The 25,822-nt window shown below is 36.0% G+C and overlaps 1 protein-coding gene across 3 annotated transcripts; it reads left to right on the top strand.

The window, feature by feature from the left end:
• The first annotated feature begins 1,638 nt into the window (after nucleotides 1-1,638).
• LOC112511059 (serine/threonine-protein kinase STY46-like) lies at nucleotides 1,639-25,822 on the top strand. 3 transcript variants are annotated; one of them, XM_025116436.1, is made up of 16 exons: nucleotides 1,639-2,089; nucleotides 2,840-2,954; nucleotides 7,179-7,255; nucleotides 7,443-7,556; nucleotides 9,037-9,109; nucleotides 9,779-9,889; nucleotides 11,226-11,276; nucleotides 14,176-14,315; nucleotides 14,408-14,515; nucleotides 16,565-16,638; nucleotides 17,950-18,125; nucleotides 20,430-20,525; nucleotides 21,226-21,306; nucleotides 21,389-21,439; nucleotides 24,075-24,215; nucleotides 25,165-25,822. In XM_025116436.1, the coding sequence occupies exons 1-16, from the start codon at nucleotides 1,908-1,910 to the stop codon at nucleotides 25,192-25,194; spliced, it is 1,620 nt and encodes a 539-aa protein (XP_024972204.1). In that variant the 5' UTR covers nucleotides 1,639-1,907; the 3' UTR covers nucleotides 25,195-25,822. The 3 variants fall into 3 exon arrangements, with proteins under 3 accessions (XP_024972204.1, XP_024972203.1, XP_024972205.1); XM_025116435.1 differs by having other exon boundaries at nucleotides 7,437-7,556; XM_025116437.1 differs by lacking the exons at nucleotides 24,075-24,215; nucleotides 25,165-25,822 and having other exon boundaries at nucleotides 7,437-7,556; nucleotides 21,389-21,654.

The following is a 25,822-nucleotide window of genomic DNA, read 5'->3' as shown; positions in this document are numbered from 1 at the left end:
ACCAACTGATCATCACGACTTCATAAAACTCGTAACCAACTGATCAACACGACTTCATAAAACTCGTAACCAACTAAATAGTCTCTCGTTCTCATAAAACCGTAAAATGAAAAAATAAAATTGAAAGGGACATAGAAGCGAACAAACCTAAACTAGGATTCAGAATTTAAGTTCTCGACTTCATAATTGAAACTTCGTTTCTTAATCTTCATCAAAGGTTTGGCTCAAAGGACGATGAGATGTTTGTTTAAAAACTCATTGGTCTCAGGTTCTAGTCAGGGTCCCCCTCATGCGCCTTGTTATCAGGTGAGTCTTAGATATAGTCCACTCACACTAGATTGCTTGAGGGTTGAGTGCCATATCAGACCGGGTGATGTTACAGGTAATTAATCTTTTGTTCAAAAATATTCACAGAACAGTAAAATAAATGTATTTAGTGATACTTTTTGATGAAATTTTGTTTCTGAATAATATTTTTAATAGGTGGTTAAAATGATATTTAATTTATCACTATTTTTATTATATTAAGGAGGGGACAAAAAAAAATTTTGAAAGACAAAAAGGAAGGACAAGGAAGAGAGATTCGGCATGACCATTACTCTCACCAAGCCAACCAATATATTAAAAAGAGAAGATCCAGCAAGGGGACTAATTTTACCCTTATATATTGCTAAATGTACCTCGATCTAGTATTTTTCCTTCTCACATACAACATCAAAACTCATTTTTTATATTCTTAATGCATGAATTGACCTTATTTTGACATTAAAAGGGTGCAAATAGCAATCTTCTTTAAACTCATGCATTAAAAATGTAAAAAATAAGCTTTGATATTGATGTGTGTGAGAAAAAAAAGTACTAGATACAAATGCATTTAGCAATATATATGGATGTAATTGGTCTCCCATATAAAATAAAAAGATTATCATTTGAGTCTTTAAACTAAAGAAAAGTCCAAAAAAACCGCACAAATTTCTTTATTTTGAATAGTTTAGTCCATAAACTATTTTTTTGAATGCAAAAACATTGAACTTTCTCATTTTGAATGATTAAGTTCTTGAACTATTTTTTTAATGAAAAAAATCATTAAACTTTCACACTTTCAATAATTAAGACCCTAATTTTTTTTTAAAATAAAATGACCATCGAACTTTTACTAGTTAGTTAATATAACTTTTTTGATTTTAAATAATACAGGTAACCAATTTTTAAAAATATAATATTTTATTTATTTAAAAAATATTTAAGGACTTATTTAATTAAAATAAAAAAAATTAAATTTTTGTTTACAAAAAGTTTAATAATTTTTTTATTTTAAAAACTTAATAAATTAAAAATAAAAAATTTAACGATTTTCTCGTTAAAAAATTGTTTTAAGTAATAAACTATAGGAAAATTCAAATGTGGAATCTTTTAAGGGTCAAGCCCATTTCCGTTTCTGTCCTTATAGATCCTGTAGCCAGTGTCAATACTACTCCAGTAAATCGAATCGATATCCAGACCCATTTTGGTAATTTCAGTTTCAACTCCTATCCACACTTTTTCAACTCTTTCTCTCTCACACACAAACACACAGTGACGACAACGTTTAAGCAGCAGGCCCCCTTCCTTTCTCTTTCTCTCAAAAAAGCCTGCCATTTTCCCAACAACTACTTCCCCAAATTCACAAACTTGCCCCCTTTCTTTCAAGATTCCGTCAACTAACCGTCAAAGATCCCCGGCCAACCTCCATTTTTGCCGGCGACGATGTTCTCCGGCCATTATTTTTCTATCTAAACTTGATATTGCTTGGAGATATGTAGGGAACAAGTGTACATTGAAACAAATATATATACATATAGATACGTATACTTACAAAAAATACATATAGATATACGTACAGAACAGAGAGAGTGAGTGAGTGAGTGATGGATTTGGTTGAAGGAGTCGGTGAGAGTTCTTCGCCGCCTCGGAGTTTTGGAAGTTTTAGCGGAAGTGAAATAGTGAATGATGTGTATAATCGGTTAGTGGAGAATGGCAACGAAGAGGCTATTAATCATCCTGAATTTCGGGATCAGTTGGAAGCTCACTTCAATCGTTTTCCTGCTAGGTATATATGAACACATATAGTACAAGTGTGTTAAGAAATCGCATTAATTTCTAGAGATATTCATTTTCCTACTCGCTCGCATGTTTCTGTTATTTCTGTATGTGTTTCTGAAGCATGCAGTTTATTTTGTTTCGGAGAAGGGGTTGCTAGCGCTTTGTTTTTGGGTGATATATATCAAATTTGTTAATCAATTGTCTATATTACGTTAATGGGGAGTGTGCGTTTGTATTCAGATTCATCACTTTTGATGTTTGGAGTTGAATTTCAATCTATTATTGCTGATGCATTGATTAAGAATGTGAAAGGTCTGTGTTAAGCTAGTGTTAAATTGTAGTTACTTAACGTATTTTCTATGTTTACAAACTTATACTGTTGCATATCAGTTTAGGAAGTAGTTTAGACAATAGAGGATGGAGTTCGGTACATAAATGCAAAAGGAATGCAGTTCTTTACTTTTGGTGGTTGCATTTCAGCATTCAATCTATTTATGCATCGGTATCCATGTTTCAAACTGTTGGTTAACTTTGAGATTGTTTTTCTACGCACGGTGTGGAAATAATGAGTCGGTTTAAAGTATTCTATACAATTCGTCACTTGTATTTATTTAAGATTTAGATGCATGTTGGGGTTATGTGTACTAGATTACTTAAAATAGTTGTTACACTTCCATAAAAAGTATGGTTCATAGGAAACTTCTCATCTGTCATCATGCTTCAAACTGTGTTGTTTCTTACACTCTTGATGCATCAGTTATGCACTTGATATCAGCTTGGAAAGAGTTGAAGATGTGCTATTGCATCAAAAGCTTCTTGTTTTGGCCAAGGATCCTGAGAATAGACCTGTTTTTCATGTTCGTCTTTTGGAGGTAATGGTTTGAAGTTTCAAGTTACGCATTGCCAATTATACACAGATTGTTAGCAAACTTGATATCTCTCATTTGTCTTATAAAAAATAAAAATGCACTAATTTAGCAGCTCCTGTAAGTGCTATTGAGTGTTTATGCAATTGGATTAATTGACATTGCTTGGGGATGTCCAACATAACTCTTGATTTGTTTTTTGTGTTGGTTTTCTTATTCTTATGAACTTATGAAATTTTATTTGTACTTGATTAACTTATGGTTAGACTTAAAAGACCTATCATATGATTCAAATATACCGCAAATTGGAAAGCTTAATGCTCTCAACTTTTTGGTTATGAAGGCTAGCCACATGTATGTAGATCAAGAATACTGTAGTTTTTGTCATTGGTATTTGGTAGTACCAAATTTCTCTTTGCCCAAACTCATCAGATGTTAAATGGCAATGGTCCACACTCTTGGAAAGAATCAAATTGTCGAACTGAATTGGTGTGGGAACTGTCCCCTCCAATTCAAGCATGGTATCTTGAATCCTTGATTTATTTTCACCTCTATATGAATGGATATTCATTATAACACATGCAAAAACGGCTCTTGCACGGGGAATATTGCTATGTTTGGATAATAATGGTCAAGTATTATTGCTTTCACCTTTCACCTTTCACCTTTCACCAACTACTGTTTCTTGATAAACGATGGACCCTGAAAGCCTCTGGAATGCATGATGGAACATCGGATCTTGTGAGCTCGTGTTGAAAAGAGATTATGGAACCTTGTAAAGTAATGTGAAATTTTAGTCCATGGTGAACACAATCAACGTTTTCAACACTAGTGGTAGTGCATTATCATCCTCCTAGGTCTAGAAATGGTAATTTGGTCGTCCATGACATAGTTTAGCAGAAAGAGAGGAGACATCCTGACAATCTTAGTAACAAAGTAGCACAAACGTTATACATAGATTTGTTGGGATAAATATAGGACGACAAGAAAAACTCGAATATGGGAGACTAGTAAGGAAGAGTGTTACTTTCTTATTAATGATATGAAGATGCATGGCTGGTTGGAAGTGGAAGTATGATAATGGAGAAAGATACACAAGAAGGTGGATATGTTCAGTAGGATGTTTTTATCTGTTTATTTATATGTAGAGTTCACGACATCTATGTATTGGTGGTGCAGAAATTGAAGGCTGGAAATTTTTGTATATTGAAAGCCTAAATTGACCACAACAAGGAAACACAATCAAAGGAATCCTAGAGCATAATAAAAACTCTTAACTAAGGAAAAAATATAGAATCTCTAGGAAATATTGTACAAATAAAATGAGATTTCAACAGGTGGAGATTAATTTGGAATTTGAGCTGTATGATTGCTTTTGGTTTTCTTCATTTTGCTTCTCCTGTCTAGATGTGGTTGATCCTCTTGACTTTTTTGAGCCACCTGGTGACAGGTGACATGTGACATTCAAACTCACATCAAAATAAGGTCTTTCTTCCTGATTTTATTAGAAACTATGTGGTGGAGTCACTCCTGTGTCGAGAAATGTGGTGGTTTGAGAGAGGTGTGAGGCTTATCCTGACCAATATAATCTAAGAAAAAACTTGAAAAAATATTGTTGGTGATATTATAGCTTCATGCTTATAGAAGATGAGAGGATTGTAAAACCTACGAGTTTGGGATTAGAGATTCTGTTATATTAGACAGGAATCAAGTGGAATTTTAGGTATTCTCTGAGTGCTATGGCTTGTGAGGTACATCTTTTCTGTTGTCTCGTTTCTATATGGATGGTTGGTTACTGTTTGGATCCTATCTATATACACAGTGGGAAGTAGTGTTTGTGTACCTAGATCTGCTACATAGATTTATTGGCTTTAGAGTGCTCAGGAAGAGTATGTCTGGAGATATTATATTTGGTATACATTGTAGCTGTTACTGAATCAGGCACTTATATAACTAATGATTTCTTAAAAGAAAGCTTGTTACTTGGAGATATAGACAAGTATAGTTTTTTGAGAAGTAACAAATATTGTTGCTGTATACATATTTGGATATTCATCAACCAGAACTGTTAATTTGACCGACAGGGAGATAGAGACTACAGAGGGCTAATATTTACGCTCCCTAGCTACAACATTGCACATGGTGCATTTAGTTGCAGGCTTGCAGCTGGTTTACATCCATATTCTCTATTGATCTAATGATCCATTTGCTACAATATGAAAAGCTCATGGGTCAGTGCTGGAGAATGTAATATAAGACTTCCTCGGAACTCGAAAGATCATGGTCCTTGATTTTACTTATGCTAGAAAAAAAATGTGAAGACCTCCAAAATCTAGGTCCTGCTGCAGTTTTCGGTGGATAAAAAGGCAATGATGCAATCCTATCCCACTTGAAATCTGAACATTTCCCGCTCAGTGCTCTCCCATTTGCTGTTACATGTCATGATTTGGGTAAACTTACAAATCAAGTTTATTGATCATAAGATATTATTTTAGTTTCCACTTTTACCAGTATGGGTATCGTGAATCGAATCAGAAGAGAAGTACTCAGCTCTTAGTTAATTTGACTCTAAAATGGTATCCAAGTATATGCTTAATGGATTTAGATGAAAAAGTGTAATTTGACTTAAAAATGGTATCCAAATATGTGCTTAAAGGATTTTGATGAAAAAGTGTAATTTGACTTTAAAATGGTATCCGGTGTATGTTTCATGGATCTTAAATGACAAGGTATAGAAATATGATTGAAAAAGCTGAAACCACAAAACACTGATGTTGTACAAATCTAGAATCACATTCTAAAACAATGAAAAGGTTTATTATGATGAATAATATCAAGTAGAACACACTATGTCTTGGTGTATTAAGTGGCAATACATATTTAAAACGTGCAATTCCGTGAAGAGGATAATTCTTGTTACAGAAATAGACTAAAAGCAAGGGAACATGTTGTCAAAGAAGGAAGATAGTATGAAAGATCACTAACAGTTTTGCCACTATTTTGCCTTAGGCTTCTGTTCTTACATGCCTCGAAAGAATTACCACTTTCAAAGTTTAGCACACAGTATCACAACATCCAGAAAGCAGAAATGGGTGGTATATTTGGTGCTTGGGTAGGAAATTTTTTTAGGAGAACATCAACTTCGGGTGTCATATATACATACATACATACATATACATATATATATATATACACACACAAATATGTTATTGTCTATATTTATTTAACATCATATGAATATAAGAACAAATAGACATACATACATATTCATATAAATGATATTAAATAAAAATAGACAAATAACTTAACAAAGAAAAAGCATAGGAGGGCTTAAATACACATACAAGAATAATCCATCGAAGTACTTCTAGTATACTTATTATAACCAAAAAAAGGAACATTGGACATAAATAATACTAGCAATTGCGACCAAATTATATAACTTTGTAAATCACCATCACCACCATCATCAACAAAAGTATGTCTTATCATGTGAAAAGTGGAAATAGATAGGAAATAGGCACATTGGACGAGTATTAGGTGCATATCACACCCAGATATAGGTAAGACATCCTAACTCATATGGGTGCTTCCTAGCACAATCTAGGAATACATTGAAACTTCTTTGAGTTCCTTGCAAAGAAAAGCCATGCTCAGCATAGTGCGGCTTCACAATCTATCTGAAAGACCTTGTACATAAGAGCCAAGGTACTTGAAGTGAGATGCTACATGCTAATAGGTGAAATATTGTACTTGGTGAGAATATTTGCATCAGACACATGGAATACTGTAAGTTCAATCAGGCATGAGCATGATGAAGTAGAAAAATATAACAATCCCGTTAACAAACATAATTTTGCCTTCGATATTCAGTGTTACAACCAAAGATAAGGGTCACTTGGTTTACATAGAAAGGTTAGGAATATTACCAAAATACTATTTCTTCAACTAAGCTTCATGGTTTTATCATGAATCAAGATTCTAAGCATGTCACTTTTTGAAATACAGCTACATAATTACATTCTACTAGTTGGCAAGATCTATTTTGAGAGGATTTCTTTATCACTCTGCAGAAGTCCATATTTAGTATCCTGCCTGAGATCTAACTTTTGTTTATCTTATGTACTGTAGACTGAATATTGTTCATGTGTGTGCATGTGTATTTCTTTGCTTTTATGCTTTTTCTATTATCATCATTTCTATGCTTGGTCCTACAATTGTGCTTTGCAGAACTTTTGGACTAGAGCAGATGTTGATGATGGTGACCAACAAGGATTATTGGAAGTACTTGCACCATCACATGCCAGGTATATTAGCAATGACAGAATTAATGTTTATGTGTTTCTGCTATTCCATCCTCTCTTTCAAATGCGGAATGGTATCGTGTCATTCCTGCCTGATATTGGCTGTTTCTCGTTGTGCTGTCTCTGTCTTTCATAGCGGTGCTGCTATTATTTTTCTGTTACTTACTTCACTTGTTCTCCAAAGTGATAGGAATCAAGAGGTTGGTTTTGAACCTTGCTCTAAACTCGAGGACCTAAATTTGGAGGTCAGAAGAAATTCTGTCGATAAGGAGAGAGTGAACCTTGAAGGAGAATCTTCCAGAAGGTACTGTGTAGAAGATGTTTTCTGTGTCCATTCTCTTCCTGTTCACCATTTATCTATCTTTAAACAAAGGGGATTGCTAGATGCCTGGTAGTACAGTCCATTTCTACGTTCATATTTGCTCTGAAATTCCCTGCATCATATTTCTTATCATGCATGACTACAATATCTTTGCTTCATCAGATTTCAAGCTAAGCTACTAATGGATGCTTGTATAAGCATTTGTTTTTTGTCACTTCCCATTAATGCTCGTCTCAAGGGCTGCTGTGGCTATTTTTGTTGATGGAGCCCGTCTCACTTGTTAAGAAGCAGCAGTTTATCCAATTTGATATATTTATGTTCTGATAGTCATGAAGAAGATACTTCTCGTGGCACCTTGCTTTCAGCTTCTAATCATAGACCATGGTTTTTCCCCTCAGCAAAATAAAAGTTGCCCAAGCTCATATAACTCTCTGGTGGGTTTTTTAGTGGGTGTTATTGTGGTATAGTTCATATTTAACATGGATGTGAGCAAAGAATACTTATCATTGATGGATTACTGGTTGTAACTAAATCTTTTGCTCTTATTCATATGTATCAACCCTAAAAATTGTTGTTTCATTTGTAATGGCACATGGAAGTATATTCATGTCTCCTCATAGTAGGTTGAGATGAAGGCATGATTAAGTTGTTGTGACTGATCACTGTATTGTTGCCAGCTCTCTTGGTCATACATGACACTTTCTGATGTGTCAGGACTCGTTGAAATTTAAGAAGAAATGGGGATAAAAGGCTTGTTGATGTTGTTGTTCAGGTAAAAAAGCCGTCTTGGCTCTTAAAGAATCGTGGAAAATTACGCAATAGATGGCCCTGGTTTAGTAAGTTCTACAGAAAGCATATAATATTTTTCTTTGCTTTTTTAGCATCAGTGATATATTATTGCATGACGTTTAGACTTTAGATTCAACATAATGGGCTCCTGTTATGAACTAATCTTGCACAACGGTGTTACTCTAGATATAGGTAGTTGTTCCAGCAGTATGCATTTTGAGTCCGCTAGAGTAAATGAAACCTTTTGGAATTTTATCCATATATCCTGTACAGCAAAAGGTTGTTTTGATGCTCTTTTATACATCATCAATGCAGTTTACCCCAAGAAGTTTACAACTTATTTTCGAAACTCCAACGTAGTGGAACCTCCCCTTCCGTTTCTTTGATGATACTTTTATCCCTCAATTTTGTTCCAGCCCATGGTTTCATATTGCTGAACCTTTCTCATAGCCGTATGCATGCCAGGCTCCCCAAAGTGATAAATATTGATTCAAGTAACTAGTGTGTTTGTTCTAACTGAAATATTTAACCTGTCTCTCCAACTAGCATATGTGACTACAGCGCTTTAATCTTATCTACCAACATATGTGTTTCTTTTTTCTTTTTTGTTCTTGTTAGATTATAGATGTTTCTTCATATGAGGAATAACTTACCATGTCCTGAGTATCTGCAGAGTGGATGTTCCAGATGTGCCAATTCATGAAGTGATATTTTCTGCTATTGACAAGCCTAAGCTCCTCAGTCAGGTAGGTATCTGGGTGGACGATATTGTTTTTTTGTTAGCTTTTGTCACTGCATTGTTATTTCCGTAAATCAGCATTTTATGTCTTTGCTTGATCAAATTTCTGGAATTTATCATGAGTCATGCTGTTATTTTCCATGGTTTTAGTTGTTTGGCATTTGATTCATTTCTGCCTTGGACGTTGAATTGCTGATGAAAAGGGTGTCCTACTCAATTCAAAGTTGGCTTTTTTTTATTCCCAAATATCTTGAAATAACCAAGACAAATGTCTTTACCGTTGAGGTCTCTCTAGAAGAGTCTGAAGAACATCTAGTTAATTAAATGTTTCCGTTATTAATGTTGTGCCTGTTTTGGTATTGGACATGTTTATCCATATTAAATCGCAGTCATTGTTTCTGTTTGATGAGGACATGGTCTGTATCCCTATTATTCTTTCTCTAACTATGAGTTTGAGGGTTATGGGAGGAGACCTACACGAAGGTAATAATAACATGCTGTTATATCGATAACTCCAGCTGTCATCAGATAATGGTGTTTGTGCCAATGTTAATAATTATTCTTGGTATTTTGCAGTAATTTATTTTGATATTAATTGCATTGTAGGCATCGCATTAAAAATCCTTTTCTTGCAATATCTTAGATCATGATCCTGACCAGTCTTTTCCTCTCCTAGCTTTCAGCTTTGCTTTCTGACATAGAACTCAACATCCGTGAAGCACATGTGTTTTCAACTACAGATGGCTATTCTTTAGATGTATTTGTGGTGGATGGATGGCCTTTTCAGGTACTTCTAGTTCTTTTGTGGCATCATGATACTAATAATGACGTGTTTTTGAATTCTTTATTCTTTTGATTATCACTTCTTACTTGCCATGGGTCTGTCTGATTTGGTGCCATATTCATATTGATATTATGTCTTGTTGCAAGCAATAAGGGAGCAACAAGCTATGGATGTGAAATATGTACTCGCCTAGCCCCCTCTCAACACTAGGACAATTCGTGCTCGTCTAGGCTTAGCCAAAGGAGGAGTGTTAGAGTCCCACATCGGCCAGACTTGGACTCTTTCTCTTTAACATATGTTGGAACCCCCCTTTTCTCTTCAAGGGCTCTATTGGAGAGTAATCTAAGAGCATCTCCAATGCAAGCTTTTTTCTGAAATCTTTTTACTATTACATAAAGCCATTGAGATTAGTTTATGCATTGGAGTAAAGACTTGACGGAAAGCTTTTTCATCAAAAGCTTGTAATCCACCAAGTCTTTTATCAAGTCATTTAATTTTCGTTAATAGATATTGTTATTTGTCCGGTCGTACCCAAACAATAAGATTCCTGAGGAAAATGCACCTAAGATCAAATATTTCGAGATATTGCCCCACAATCATATTTTCTCTTTTAGTTTTTCTCATTTTAGTTTAATTAATCTAATATATTAAATATTCGAACTAAAAGTAAACATTTTTATAACAAAATACATCATTAAAAAGCCCTCTTTGAGACGATTAAAATGACCACCAATATTGAATAGTAAAAAACAGAGATGAAATATCATATAATATTTATATTATTTTTTGCAAAGTACGCAAGACATACAAATGAAAAACTAGCGTATCATAAAATATTTATGGTGAAAATTAAGAGAACGCCAGGATTTAAGTTTATACCTATTTTGTTAAATACCATGTATTGTAATGCTTTTAAATATTTGAATTTTAATTTGAAGTAAATTATGTTTGTTGAAAAATATGATGTGAGCTTAAAAAGGACAAATTAAATGAATGAGGAGTCTTTGTAAAACATGTCAAATAAATGAGGATAGATTAAAAATGTTATATCATGAAAAAGCTTTCAGAAAGCTTTCTGGAGAAAGTTTGTAAGATGGGTTTTTGTTAATAAAAGTTGGTAGAAAGCTGATGTGGCAAAAGTAAAAAGTCTTATAAAGACTTGAGCATTGCAGATACTCAAGGGGTTCCACATATTCTCGCAGTTTGATTTGCCAACTTTCACATGTCCTAGGAAAATGTCTTGGAACAGGAGCATATCTCATCCTTTCTATGACAACTGTCTATGCTGAGCTCCAATGTTTCTGATTTGGCAATGTTTTTGGGTAATTGTTGTTGCCAGGAAACAGTGGCTTTGCATGAAGCGATGGAGAAAGCAATTTCTAGAAGTGAGGTACTTCATATTGCAATGATTTTCAGCATATAGTTGTACTTTAACTGTTTTTCTTGTAACTGCTCTATGTGCTTATTGTGATCAACAATGATTTTCACCAGATAGGGTTTTCAGTATTCAATTTGTTCATCACTTAAACTCAAAATTATTTATTCAAATGCTACTATAAATCCGCAAACTTAATACCATCATGTTAGGAATTCAATACCGAACAAAACCATATAAACCTTTCGAGGAAAGGTCGATAAACATATCCCCGCTGGAGCTTCCCGTTCGTCTATTGATCTCTTGGCCTAAAATTAAATGTTTACTGAAGCTGTTTGATTCCTATGGTTCAAGTTCAGTGAGGATATTAATTATACATAATAGATGACTTCATCCTTATGCATATCAAAGTTTGATTTGAAGCCATGTATCACTTCAGAAGATCACATATCATCCTTTTTTATTATTATACAATTTACAAAACAGGTCCCTGAAGTTTGGGACCTGTTTCACTAATTTCAAATAAGTTTATGGAATTTACACTTTGTTTTTATTACCCTTTGACTATATACTTTGTTTTTTATTATTAGGTATTTTCTACATTTTGGGGTGTTACAAATCCTTCCCACCTTATAAAAATTTTGTCCTTGGAATTTTTCTTTACTTAAAAATCATTCAGTATTCTTAGTTTAATGTCTACTTTTATAGCTCAAAGCGACACTTTTGTTGATACATCTGCCAAAATCTTGGTAATTACGACACATGAAAAGTGGCATAGTTGTCTAAAATTCATCTAATAGCCACAATGTAAAAATCTACTTTTTGATTCTTTCTATAACCTTTAATGATCCGTCGCAATGAGTTTTTATCATGTTCTATTCACCATCAAATATATAAAAGATGTTTTAATGATCAAACCAACATCTCTTGTCATTGGGTATTTTCTACAACATGTCTTGTTTTAGATGGCACTTCGTTTTTGTATTATTTGGTATTTTCTACATTTCGAGATGTTACAAACAAACATTGATATCTCATGCACATTTGCAAGAACATTCTTTGCTAGACACAAACAAGTAGCACCTGGCGCATTCAAATCCAAATCATCCCATTCGTCATAGTTCCTACTGAACCTACTTGAATTACTGCTAGAAGTAGGTTTCCCCCTCAATGCCTTGTATAACCCAGATTGTATCAACACATCCTTAACTTGAATTTGCCACAAGCCAAAGTTGATCATTCATCAAATTTCTCTACATCGAACCTCATAGCGCTTGAGCACTTTGACATTGTGCCCACAAGCCTCTAACTGAGGCCTCCTCCAAGCTGGAGCACTCTGATACCACTTGATGGAAGATATGGTGAAAAATTGGTCTCAATGTCTCCCAACAACCTGAACAATGAACAATAATAGATAAAAAACAACACAACTTAACATGGAAAACTCCAAAACCGAAGAAAACCACAGGAGTCCAGAGAGAAAACCACGAGAAAACCACCATTAGTTGTTACAATCACATAATTCAATTTCTCAAGCCTCCCGCAATTATAACCACACTCAGAGATTTAACTCACCTTTCTACACTCTAAAACAAGATAACAAGAAAAGAAGAATAAAGTACTTGTAAGTGTATTTTATTTGGTTGCTTTGAGACCAAAGCCTTGGACCCCTTGTATAGGCATGGAGTCCCTCCCCCTTTCGTTGCTCCACCAATATGGACAACTTTCCAAGCCTTTACTTTATTTTAGCCAAACAGTTCTCAACACTAATTTCCATGGGAATCTTGAATTTGAAGCTGTGCTTGACTGGTTGTATGAGGTCGACAAATATTTTGAAATCATGGATAACCCAGAAGAACAGTAGGTTAGATTGTGGCATACAAGCTTCATGGAAGAGCCAGTGCATGGTGGGAACATGTCCAGGATCAAGCAGTGGCAGGACAGCAACAAGAGCAGGACAGTTTGATGCCTGGGTCATGAAACAGCAGTGAGATCAAGGGTCATTTGAGATGGTCCTATCAAGTTGCAATCAAGGCGGTGCATGGGTAGAATGGGCCTGGATGTTGTTCTTTCTCAAAGATAAGATCTTCAATATCAAGAGCCTTGGTTTTGGTACCTTGTGTAAAGGGGTAATTTTTTGAGAGGTGTAATATTTCATCAGATGAACCATCATATATGGAGTACAAATGGGCCTTGGACCTGAGATAATGTATACATTAAATAGTAAGGCACACTAGAACGATGTAAGTGTTGAAAATGGCAACTGAACCTTGTATTTGTTTCACATTATCAATTTTTTGTAAATTATTTATTCACCTCTGAATTAGAAGTGGTAATTATTGGACCCTAATCTATTATAGTAGTAATGTTTTCATGCCCAATATTGTTATACTTGAACTTATTTGCCATTATTAGAGTGCAGAATGCTTGCCCTTTTAGTATTTAATAGGACTGACCTTCATGTTGAGAATTGACTCCACGTTCTGCTGATTCAGGAAACAAGCAATAATATCCCGATCTAGCTTTTCCATACTCTAAAGATCTTCTCAACCATTTATTGTAGAACCCCAATTACATACTATATCTTCCTAAAGTTATTTTTGTGAAACTTCCCAACCTTTCAACATATTTGCTTATTGGTATCTTTATTACTTCTTTTTGGTATTTTCTTCAAATATTTCTGTTTTACTTCTGTATTGCTATCAGGAGTCGAGTTGACATTCATTGTTTATACCTGGTCGTCTCCTTGTATTTTTGAGGCTCTATAAGTCAGAAGTTAGCAGACAGGAATTTGCTGTCTGAAATTTTTGATGTCATTGAAACTTCCCTTTCTGTTACTTTTTGAGAACATGGATCCTTTATGGTATTTTAACTATTTTGATGTATATATTTTCTAGTGCTCTCTACCTTGTAGGGTTCATGGTCTGGTTCTTCACATTCTATGTCAGCTGTAGAGAAAGCATTAGCCACTCCAGCCGATTTTGTAGATGCAGAAATTGATAGAAGATTATTGAAGATCGGGGAAAGACTTGCATCTGGATCTTGTGGAGATTTGTATGTGGATACAGTTTTCATATTGCTGCTAGTTGTCATTACGTTTCTGTCAGTATCTTGAAATAGCTCTCTATTATTATGTTCTTGGAAAGATATCGTGGAGAGTACCTTGGTCAGGAAGTTGCTGTCAAGATACTTAGATCTGAACATCTAAATGAATCATTGGAGGATGAATTTGCTCATGAAGTAGCGATGCTCAGGTAACTACACCATCCTCATAATTTTTCTACACAGGTAATGCTTAACAGCTTTGAAAGGGGCTGTTTGTATTTTGATTGCTCACGAGTCTTCAACTTTTGTCAAAATTCAGTTTTTAGAACCATTTTTGACTTTGAATGAACCTTCTTCAATTCCCATAATCCCCCACTTTCACCACACACACACTCTTTTGCACTATCATGCACATCTCTCCTGGGGAGTTATTGGATGGAAATATATTGTGTTTTTGTTCCATAATTAGACTAATTTCTCATAAAGAAAAATGATAAGAGTATGGGAAATTCGGCTTATAGAAATAAGACACGAACGATTCATTGAAAATGTGAGCATTAGGAAATCTGCCTTCATGTCCCCATGACCATCTGCTGGTGGCCTCAGTATCTTGATATGATGGTTTTGGATCTCCTGTCTTTGCTTTTCTTGCTTTTCGGGTCTTTCGGCACCTGCCAGTTGGAGGTTTTGTAAATGACTTGCAGATGGTATCTAATTGCCATCAGGTGGCATTGGAATTCCATCATCACGCTATCTATGTGATATTGGATGAGTGGTTGTCCTGATGTGGACAGCAACACTGGTATTTTATCAGTAGGTGTTGTAGTTTTGGCTGGAAATCTTTTGTAGTTTGGATGCGTTTTCGCCTGTTAGTTAGTCCTCTGTTTTATGTTGCAACTTGCAACTATAATTTTTCGTCATTTATTTGTTGGCTATATTTCTGTCTTATTTTAGTTCTTCCTTGGTTATTGAATGGCATTCATATTTGATGGCCTTTCCTTAAAAACAACTTTTGTGATTAATCTGAGGACCTAGAAGTTTTACTGTTATAAAGTTCGTTTAAATGGATGTATGTGTTAAAAATCTACTGTAGCATGGTAGTGCTTCTGGTTCTTAGAAGTGACTAGCAGCTGCATATCCATAGTATGTTTCTTGCTTTTGTGTCTGTATCTTCAAAAAAGTTTGTTGTTGGTGTGGTTAGTCAAGATGGCTATCCTAGTCACCTGCATATTTGGTTGTTTTCTTGTTCTTTGCTGAATGTTGTTGGGTAAAATTTGTAAATCTTCTCCTCTTAGGCAGCCAAGTCCTATCCCCTGTTTGATCAACTAATGAGTTTTCTTTAGTAGGGTATTATCCATACTGGAATATTATACTTCTTTATGGTTTATTTAACTTTTAGGTGTTCTTGTTATATTTCTTTGTTGATTTTGTGAGTCTAATTTTTGGGTTTGGGGATGCTTTTTATGGTTTGGATATTAGTAGTTTTGAGTTACAATGAACTTGTGCATTATCATCTTGCTGAGTGCTAAGAAAAGAAAAACAGAAGGGAAAAAAAATACCATCATTATACCATCAAAATGTTATGAATTGCATTGATTCAGACAATAGATCAAAGAAGGATTGCAATTGTCATATATGAAGATGTGTTTCACCAGTGAAATGAAATGGGTTCTGGCTTTCAGGAGGCTAGTCTCTCCCAACAAAACAGTAGCTAATATGCCTTCCTCCCTATCACTGGTCCCTATTTATAACATGGCATGACAACTTTATTAAGACAAATCCTACTAATAAACTAACTCCCCAAGTCATTGAATTAACCCTTTTATTCTCATCTAGAATACCTTAAACATATTGTTGGGCTTGGGCTTGGGCTTGGGCTTGCATTACCACTGTTGGGCTTATGGGAGAGTGCATTACAGAGAGTCACCACATGCACTGTACGTAGATATATATATATATATATGATTTTATACACATTACCTAACCTCGTAACTAAACCAAAATGGTGAATTTGGTGGTAACTATGATGATTGCAATATATTTAGAGGAAGTGTCTTGGGAATAGATGTGTTAAAACTGAGGCCACGTATCACACTACATCAATTATAATTGACCTAATCTGCAAAATACAGTTATATTATGCATGTTCTGTAATTAGATAGGATGTCCACACAGCATGTGAATCTGTTCTGATATTTAACAGTTCAAACATGGATATATCACTTGTCATAATAACCATTATGTGTGTGTCTTGTCAGGGAGGTCCAGCATAGCAATATTGTTCGTTTTGTTGGTGCGTGCACAAAGCAACCTCCTTTGTGCATAATAACAGGTAGAAAACTTCATGAATTCTTTCACTTCCATTGGACATTCATTTGGATTGTTCGATTAGTTAGTTGCAGTTACTTAACTTTAGCTAATCCTTGATACAGTCTAGTATTGAATATTTCTGTTGCAATAGTATACTATATTGGCAAAAGTGATTATGTTTATGGGTCATGCTTCTTATCGGCCACATTTTCTCATAGCGTTGTCTTTATGTTTTTTCTTATTGAGCGTTATTAATTTTTCTTGTTTCATATTGAGCCTATTAATTGAACATAACCTTTTCATTTAGCTTTAATGAGGGTTCTTTATGTGTGATTGTGGGTTTTCTGTTGGCTCCATAGATAATATGAAAAAATTACTTGTCACATAGAGTGTAAGTAGTCTGACTGTCTGAGCAGCCTAATGTAGATACATGATGAGATTAACTGGTTGGAGGGCACGTAACATGTAAAAGATGTTGAATATATGATTAATTTCTTTGTGCTTCAAGTATAACTTATGGTGATCTATTGAATTCGTTTGATTGCTAAAAAAAATAATTGCCTTTCTTCAAAATGTATTCACCAAACATGAGTGTAGAAGACTTAAAGGCTGTTGGTGTGATGTATAGTAGATATAACCATCTAATTATTAACTAATTAAAGAGAAAATAATTTGGTGTCAGATTTAAGGTTCACCTAGTATCTTCTTGATATTGTTGTTCTTTATTCTTTGCTCTTCTTAACGAAATAGATTATGCTAACAGGAGTATTTCCAGTTCTGCTGTTCATAAATCTTTTTGTTGTCAAGCATCATGAGTATTTCTTTCACCTTATATACATATTTAATTGTTCATTTGGAAACTTAATTAGGGATTTCAAGAACTGAGAAGTAGCAGGCTTCTTCATCGACTAGAATTGCCAAAGTAGACAACTAGTTCACATGACACGATTTCTGCTTAAACTGCAAATTTTCTTGCAATATCTAGAAACAACATGAAATTTAGACAAGGCTAAAGATTCTCCAGGGAATATGTAGAATTAGTTTGTTAAAAGGTGTGCCTTATCTGCAAAATTTGCTCAGTCGCCAATATTTGATGGATTATTCAGCAGAATCTATTAATCATTGTGTTTCTTTTGTACATTGTGTTACTTTCTGCTCATGTCTCTTTCACACACACAAAAACACGATTAGTTTGTAATTTTAGCTTATGCTGTTTGTCCTATATCTGCACAATAAGCAAATGTCTCAGCTAGTGGAATTAGTATAAAAGATACATATTTGCCTGCCTGAGCTCACTTTATGAGGACATGATTGCTTCTTGTACTGCTTGCAGAATACATGCCTGGAGGAAGCCTTTATGAGTATTTGCATAAGAACCACAACGTCTTGAAGCTTCCCCAGTTACTGAAGTTTGCTATAGATGTCTGCAAAGGAATGGATTACTTGCACAAGAGCAACATAATACATAGGGATCTGAAGACTGCAAATTTGCTTATGGACAGTCAAAATGTAAGTCTTCTAATTTAGAACTTATAATTTAATTCTTAGAAACTAATATATTACTATCTAAAAGCATTGTCATGTAGTGAGAAAAAATTGGGAGGAGAGAGGATTGATCAGGGAAAAAACCCACTACTTATATACAATATTAATATGTTTCTACGATCCACTATCTATGTGGGATATATTCCATTCTAACACACACTTCTCCACACTCCCCCGCAAGCAGGTGAATAGAGGTATTCACCATTCCCAGGTTGGATACAAAATCATGAAATAATGAACCACTTAATCCTTTGGTGAGTAAGTCTGCAAGTTGGCGATGTGTATAGACAGAAGGAACACAGAACAGTCCAATGTCCAACTTCTCTCTTGATGACCTCTGTCAATCTCAATTTTGCTTCATTCGATACGTTGCACTGGGTTGTGAGCTATGCTTTTTGTAGCCTTGATATGACAATAGAGTTTCATAGGGCCATCACACTTAATGTTTTAATCCTCTAGAAGAATCCTCAACCATAGAAGTTCGCGCACACCTTGATTGAGCCATTTGTTTTCCACTCCTCCATGTCACCAAATTTCCACCAAGAAAGATACAAATAAACAGAGGTTGATTTTCTGTCAACAACTAATTCACCATGGTCAGCACTGTGTATGCCTCCTATGCCAACCCTCCATTTCTTTTGAAAAAGATGCCTTTGTCCGGTGTTTGTTGTCCATCTCATACATTGCAAAACTTTGTATACGACCCACAAATACACTTCCTTTGGGTTCTACTACTTATGCAATGCCTGACCGAGTGGGAGAGATAAATCATATTAGACCATGATGTGGAACTTACCTTTCAGTTTCAGTTGGACATATCAATCAAAGACTCTCAAAACTTGGTCTCAGTTTCAAGCACCGTGCTTTTATCTTATGGCTAGCATCATGGTGAATTGCTCCATTTTAAATTTAAAATTAATCTCAAATAATGAAGTATATCCTTCTTAGCAGTTTCTCCCCCGAATAAACCTACATCATTAACTTCTCTATCAGCATCATCAAAGCTGTACTTCATCACGCTGCCTTGTTTGATTTAATCTAAAACCCCAGTTCAAAGTGCACTGCTGCACCACCAACTTTGCATCACACCTTTTCTAGTCTAGTCAATCTACACTTATAATCAGTGAAGAGCATACATCATGGTATAACATCTTCTATGTGTCTGTAAGCTAATCAATAACTAAAGAAAAATATAAGAAGTCAAGGCTAACCCTTGTCATAACGTCCTGCATATCTTTTTTTTTTTTTGATTAACCTGGATATCCAACCCGCTATGTGTGCCGACTAATCCCAGGGCGACCACCTGCTTTGTAGATAGCCCGGAGTCACCGCATTTGAACCTCCGTGGCCACAAGGGGATTTTTATTCCTCCTTGGATTTGAACCTGGGACCTCCTGGTACTTTTGACCTTTGGAGCCAAGCTCAAACCAATCAGGCACCATCCTTGTGGTTGTCCTGCATATCTTTAATCACATATTGCAGGGATTTTATTCTTCTCAAGCCTATATTGGCATCGTACCGTATGTCTTCAATCAATAAGCACCATATTGGAGGTCAAATGGCATAACTCCTTGGAAAAAGAAAAATGAAGTATTAACCTACTCTGTGTTCTGAAAAATATACCACATGTCTGTATATGCTGTGTAATTCCTTAGACTTCCCTGCCATATTTGCATTAGTAAACTCCCCAATCTACTGGTTTTTGACAGACAGACAGACAATCACTGGGATCAAAACTTATGTATGGGTATACTGTCTTCTTGATAATATGGCAAGTGTCTTCAACCAAGTTCCAGAATTATTGACTTTTTCTACCTCTGAAAGTGGCTAAGGGCATCTGATTAGTGTATGCATCTATGTATATGTTCAACACAAAAGATAGGGAGAGAGAGGGAAGAGTTCTGCATTTATTGGTTTTGTTTGGGTTCCTTAGTAATCACTTAGATGAATATACAAATCTGTGGTCAGTATTATAGTTTTTTCTTTGGTAGGTTTTCATGCAATCAAATTCTCCTCTCTGTATTTATGGTGCCTTTCCTATTACTCTTTTCCAAAATGGCAAATTATTTACACATGTTAAAATATCTGAAATGCCTGATGAATGGGAATTGTAGTGTTATATCTCTCTCAATTCTGTTTTGTTATCCCTTCCATCTCTTGGAGTTCTTTTAAGGATGCTTATATATTGACCTTTGTTATTCTTTTTTATTGTTAATGCATTGCACTTGGTTCCTTGCAGTGTGTTAATTTTTTTCATAAATATCTTAGGTTGTGAAGGTGGCAGATTTTGGGGTTGCTCGATTTCTGAATCAAGGGGGAGTTATGACAGCAGAGACTGGAACTTATAGATGGATGGCTCCTGAGGTTTGTCTTTCTTGCTCTTGTCAATTTCCTTTACATGTATGAGCTCTATAAGTAGGATCCAACCTTCACCTCAAAAGAACTTTAAAGAATAAGCAAAAGAAATGGCAAACATGTTAAGCACTTTCAAATACAATGTTCTTTGGAAGCATAATGTTTATTTTAAACCAAGAATGAAGTACGGTTATTATCAAAGTCAATCATGTTTTGATTGCCATATGAGCGAGTTGAGTCTTTAACGTGGGTTAAAAGCTGCTGAAGGAAGTCCAACTTTGCTAGTTACAATATTTGTTTGGGATATTTTGGCGTTGATAAGCTAGTATCAGGTATGATGGTTAGACAATCAGCCACTTGTTTTCTTTATTCCCTGTGCTCCGTGTCAGCATCCTACTATGTGTTTGATTGTTTGAGATGTTCTTAGAGCATTGCCTTTGGCATGACAAATTTTTTTTTTTTCCTTTTCTACTATTCAGCTAATTCCACTTGGTTTTTATGAGGAAAAGTCGTTGATTCACATTAGTCACACTTGTTGTCGATTTTCTTTAACTATGTTATTGAAGTAACATTGATAAACCCTAACTTTCTGTTATTTCATCATCATTTTTGTGAAGTTGTGGACCCATTAGATTTATCAGGAAGATTGGAGGTGCTTATAACTACATTCCATTCCATAGTCGCTCTTATATATTATCCTGGTTTGTAGGTGATAAATCATCAACCATATGATCAAAAGGCCGATGTATTCAGTTTCGCAATTGTTTTATGGGAACTACTGACAGCCAAGGTAATACACAATTTTGATATCTATTTGCTGGCCAAGAATTATTCTTGTACATATAGAATTAACTAATATATGAGGGTTGTAGGTACCTTATGAGAAAATGACGCCGTTGCAAGCAGCCTTGGGAGTAAGACAGGTCAACACTTTTTCCATGTCTATTTCAGGAAGTGAATTATTTCACAAACATTCGGTTCCCATTATCCATCTTTGATCCTTAACAATAATGGCACTTAAGTCGTTTCCATCTAGGATAGCGTATTCGTGCCGGTTATCTAGCATTCATGCCTCACCTTTCAGATTGATCTATCATCTGCTTATCTATCTACTTGCCTTTCAACCTCAGACTGCCGCTCGGGGATGTAGTTGTAGATACGCTCGGAGGGAGGGTGGTATGGCCAACACCGGTGGTGTGCATTTTGGAACCATTACCGACAAGAATAGATTTTGTGCCATTATTAACATAAGACTTTAAGATACCTGCCGAGTGAGCCATGTGATGTGTTGCGCCGGTGTCCAAGTACCAATTCTGATCGGGATTCAATGTCAWAGTGTGGAGGGCTGGCTCAATGTTGGTAGGAGTATACGCTGCATAATTTGCTGATGGACTTGGTCCAAGAATACCCGGATTTTGACCTGGAGGGCGCAACGTGGGCATAGTCGGATATGGACACGGTGGAGCCGCCCATGGAGGATGAGAGTAGCCCCATGGCTGGTAAGGCCAGGGCTGCTGTGGAGGGTACCCGGGACCAGTAGAGTTATTGCCCGGGCCATAAAAATTGTTGCGTCCGCGACCCCTACCCCGACCGCGGTGACGTCCTCCCCGACCGCGTCCTCGGTACGAAGCAGCACCTCGCTGAGTGAACCTGTTGGAGACATCAGCAGGCTGCTCCGGGTCTGCAGCGGTGGGCTGAACCACAGCAGCGTGGACAGTAGCAGTAGGCTGTTGTTGTGCTTTGCGGGACTCTTCCATGAGTAAGGCGGTACGGGCAGCCGTAAAAGAGGGTAGAACGTCCTTCTGTTGAAGGGTAGTAGCGAGGTTATCAAATTCACTGGATAGCCCGGAAATCAATTGAAGAACCAAGGATTGATCTGTGATAGGAGCATCAACATTAGATAGCTGATCAGAAAGCAATTTCAATTCTCTACAATAAGCGGTAGCATCCGGAAACGCCGCTAGTTTCGTGTTAGAGAATTTTTGTTGAAGGTAGATGGCCCTAGTAGGTTTGTTATCAACGAAAATGCCTTGCAGAGCTTGCCACGCTTTATGAGCGGTATTATCGGGATGGAGAATAGTGGTCAACAGATCAGTTGTGATGGTACTGTAAATCCATTGTAAAACAATGGCATCGAGACAGAGCCATTCTTCATCATGTTCCGAAGGGGCTGCATTGGGCGGGATTATGTGATCGAGCACCTTACAAACGGTGCATTGAACTTTAAATAGGGCAACCCAATTGTTGTAATTTCCTTCTTCGGTACCTAGAACGAGGGGAATGTGATTTTTGATGTTGGTAATGGTGGTGGCAGGATGGATTCGATAGGTGGGAGGGGGCTTGCTGTCGCCTGTCATGGAGAGGGGCTGGAAGAATGGGAAATCCGGTGAAAGTGAGCGGAAGAGTGGTCGCCGATCAGAAGGGTGGTCGCCGGTCAGAAGAGTGGTCGCCGAAATTCAGAAGGATCAAAAATCAGAAGGCCGATCAGTAGAGGAAGGGGAGGCGATCAGCTCTGATACCATAATAGAGTTTAACTAAATGCCCGTCTTTCCCCCTCTCTTGTATTGCAATATATAAACATGGATGTTACAAAATAGTCCCTTGGACTATACAAAGAATACCAACTAACTACCTGGAACTATACAAAGAATACCTTCTAGTCTAATAGTTAGTCTTAGTAAGATCTGTTAGCTGCAACCGACAGACTGACTCGTATGGAATCCTTCGATCCGCGAAGTAGGCAAGCAGGAATCTCTCCCTTTTCATCAGTTGCAGGGTTTGGTGGCCCGAAATTGACTTGGCTTCGCCAAAAGGCTTTTACATTTTCCTGTTTTAAAACAATTGCTATGTTCTTAATTGACAAACCTTATGATTTCCATTTAATTCAACTTAATTGGTGATAGTTTCAGGGGTTCCTTTTGCATGGAATATGATAATGTTTAACAAGTCAACTACATTTTCTTTAGCATCGCTTATTATGCTTTCAACATTGGGTAATCTTGTTTTACGAATCAAATATGTTGTACTTCTGCCAACTCCAATATTCTTGGTCTGGCCTAGGATACCTCTTTGGCCATGTATAAATAGCGTCGCTTAGTTGGGAAATAGCTTATGGAAGCTTAGTCACATTGTGATTTTGATTTTGTAATCCTCTATTCAGTTATAAAAAGTTTTCCCATTTTGTCTGTGGACCTACACCATCCTTCTGGTGGTGAAACTGCATAAATCAGCAAAAAAAAATTATCGTGCTTTCTTTATTTGTCTATTAGATATTGCTTGTAATCATTCTTGATCCAAGTTGTTGGTAAAGGTCACACCTTTATTGTTGCTGCTACTACTACTCAAGGATTGCAACTTTATTCGTTGGGACATGTGATCGAATTCCAGCACATGGGACAAATAAATTCCTTCTTTTTGAACCCTTGACCTTCTGTGCTGTATATTTATTTCTATTTACAAGTCATCAGAGTAACATAGAGCTACAGGCTACAAATAAAGCAGTGTTTAGTGGTATCAGTGCTTAATGATAACATTATACGACATACTGATGTGTTGCAGGGGCTTCGGCCAGAGGTTCCCACAAATACACACCCGAAGCTGTTGGAGTTGATGCAGAGATGTTGGGAGTCGGATCCTGCTAACCGCCTTCCCTTTCCTGAAATCAGAGTCCAACTTGAAGGCTTACTCCATGAAATTCAGGTAAAGTTTCACTGTTACTCCTGACAATTTAAATGTTCAAACTTGGTGCTTTTCAAATTCAAATTATTGTTTAATCTGTTTCAATTTGATACTGTTCTGGTTATCAATCTTTTCTGCACAAACAAGATAACTTTTGCCAATTTTGAATTTAAATCTTCAATGCTCAAAACTCAAATGTGGGTTTTTTCTGAGTGGAGATGGTTTTCTTTTAAAAGATATTTGTTTGACCCTTTGATTGATTATTGATAAAACTATACATCATGTTCTAAGCACTTTAGTTCCACCATTCCTAATTTATAGGCAAAAAAGAGTGATTTTGATCACTTCTTAGTTGGTAAACCCTGAGGTGTAACTTAACTCCTCTGATTTATCTCCGGTTCAAGCCCCTCAAGAGTTCGTCTGTTTGTTAACTTCAACGAGCACCCGCACCCATGGTTATCTAAAAAAAAAATGACATTTTGTCAATACTTAATGCCTTTACGATTGTTGGTCATTCTTTTATCCACCGGTCTTTCTTTATTGCAAAAAGCAACATTTTTGGATGCATTTGCTTTTGATGAATAGAATCGTCTTTACATTTATATTTTAACTTTTTATTACGTGGAAAAACGACACATCGAAAAATCAACTGTAGGTTGAAAATTGAAACTCATTTATCATATAAAATCAGTACAAGATAAAGAAGAATGGAACGTTTGTTGCACTAAATAAGAAAAATATGCATCGCTATCGGTTCTATTTTGATACATTTTGCATATAAAACTTCTTTTACACACAAATATTAGGACCAGTGAGCAAAAGCTTATTGAAATCTTTTACTCAATTAAGATAGTTAGATTTGAATGTTGGAATCTCCCTTTTCTCCTTGTTGGCTCACATATATTCGCAAACAAACAAATACTTGTTTCCTATATATTTTGTGTAATTACTGGTTGGTGTTTAACGACAGGATGAAGCCGAAACACCGAATGGCAACTAAGCTTGTTCGAACTGTGTATATATCATTTACAGCTATGAGATGGTAGAATTCCCACCTCCGTTCTACTACGCTTTCGTCTATGATTTTTTGCGTAGTATCAACCTATAGGAGATGGAAATTACGTGACCGAGAATTAGTGTACATATGTGTTTGACAAAAGGGGAAGAGAAGCAGCTCATATGAACTCAAAAAACGCCCACCACAATGTTCTCTCTCCGTCTAGTGACCGTTGATGAACTGCAGATTTTGTTAGTCGCTGTTTTCTGGTTCACTTTTTATTTGTAATTTTGGGTGTCTAGGCCTGCTTGCATACACCTCGATGAACCACGTGTGCCCAGAAGAAAACAGGCAAGAAAGTCCACAGTGGCCTTGAGGAGACTTGAACTAACGATCTATGAGCCCCAAAGCCTTGCTTTTATTCATCAGTTCAATTGACCCTCATGGTTCACGGGTATTATGTTTCCAAGTTCAACTGAAGCATTGTTTTTTTATAGTATTGGACCGAAGTATCATCCCTGTATTTCACTATTATCGTCATATTGTTCTATAGTTTGTGAAACGAAGAAAAGGGACGGGACAAATATTTGATGTGAACCCGATTATTGTGATGGTTGGAGTCTCACATTGG

The sequence above is a fragment of the Cynara cardunculus genome (assembly GCF_001531365.2).
Source record: "Cynara cardunculus var. scolymus isolate 2C chromosome LG 4, CcrdV1, whole genome shotgun sequence".
Lineage (NCBI taxonomy): Eukaryota > Viridiplantae > Streptophyta > Magnoliopsida > Asterales > Asteraceae > Cynara > Cynara cardunculus.
The sequence above is the reverse complement of the archived record's forward strand: the minus strand, read 5'-3'. Positions and strand labels throughout refer to the sequence as shown.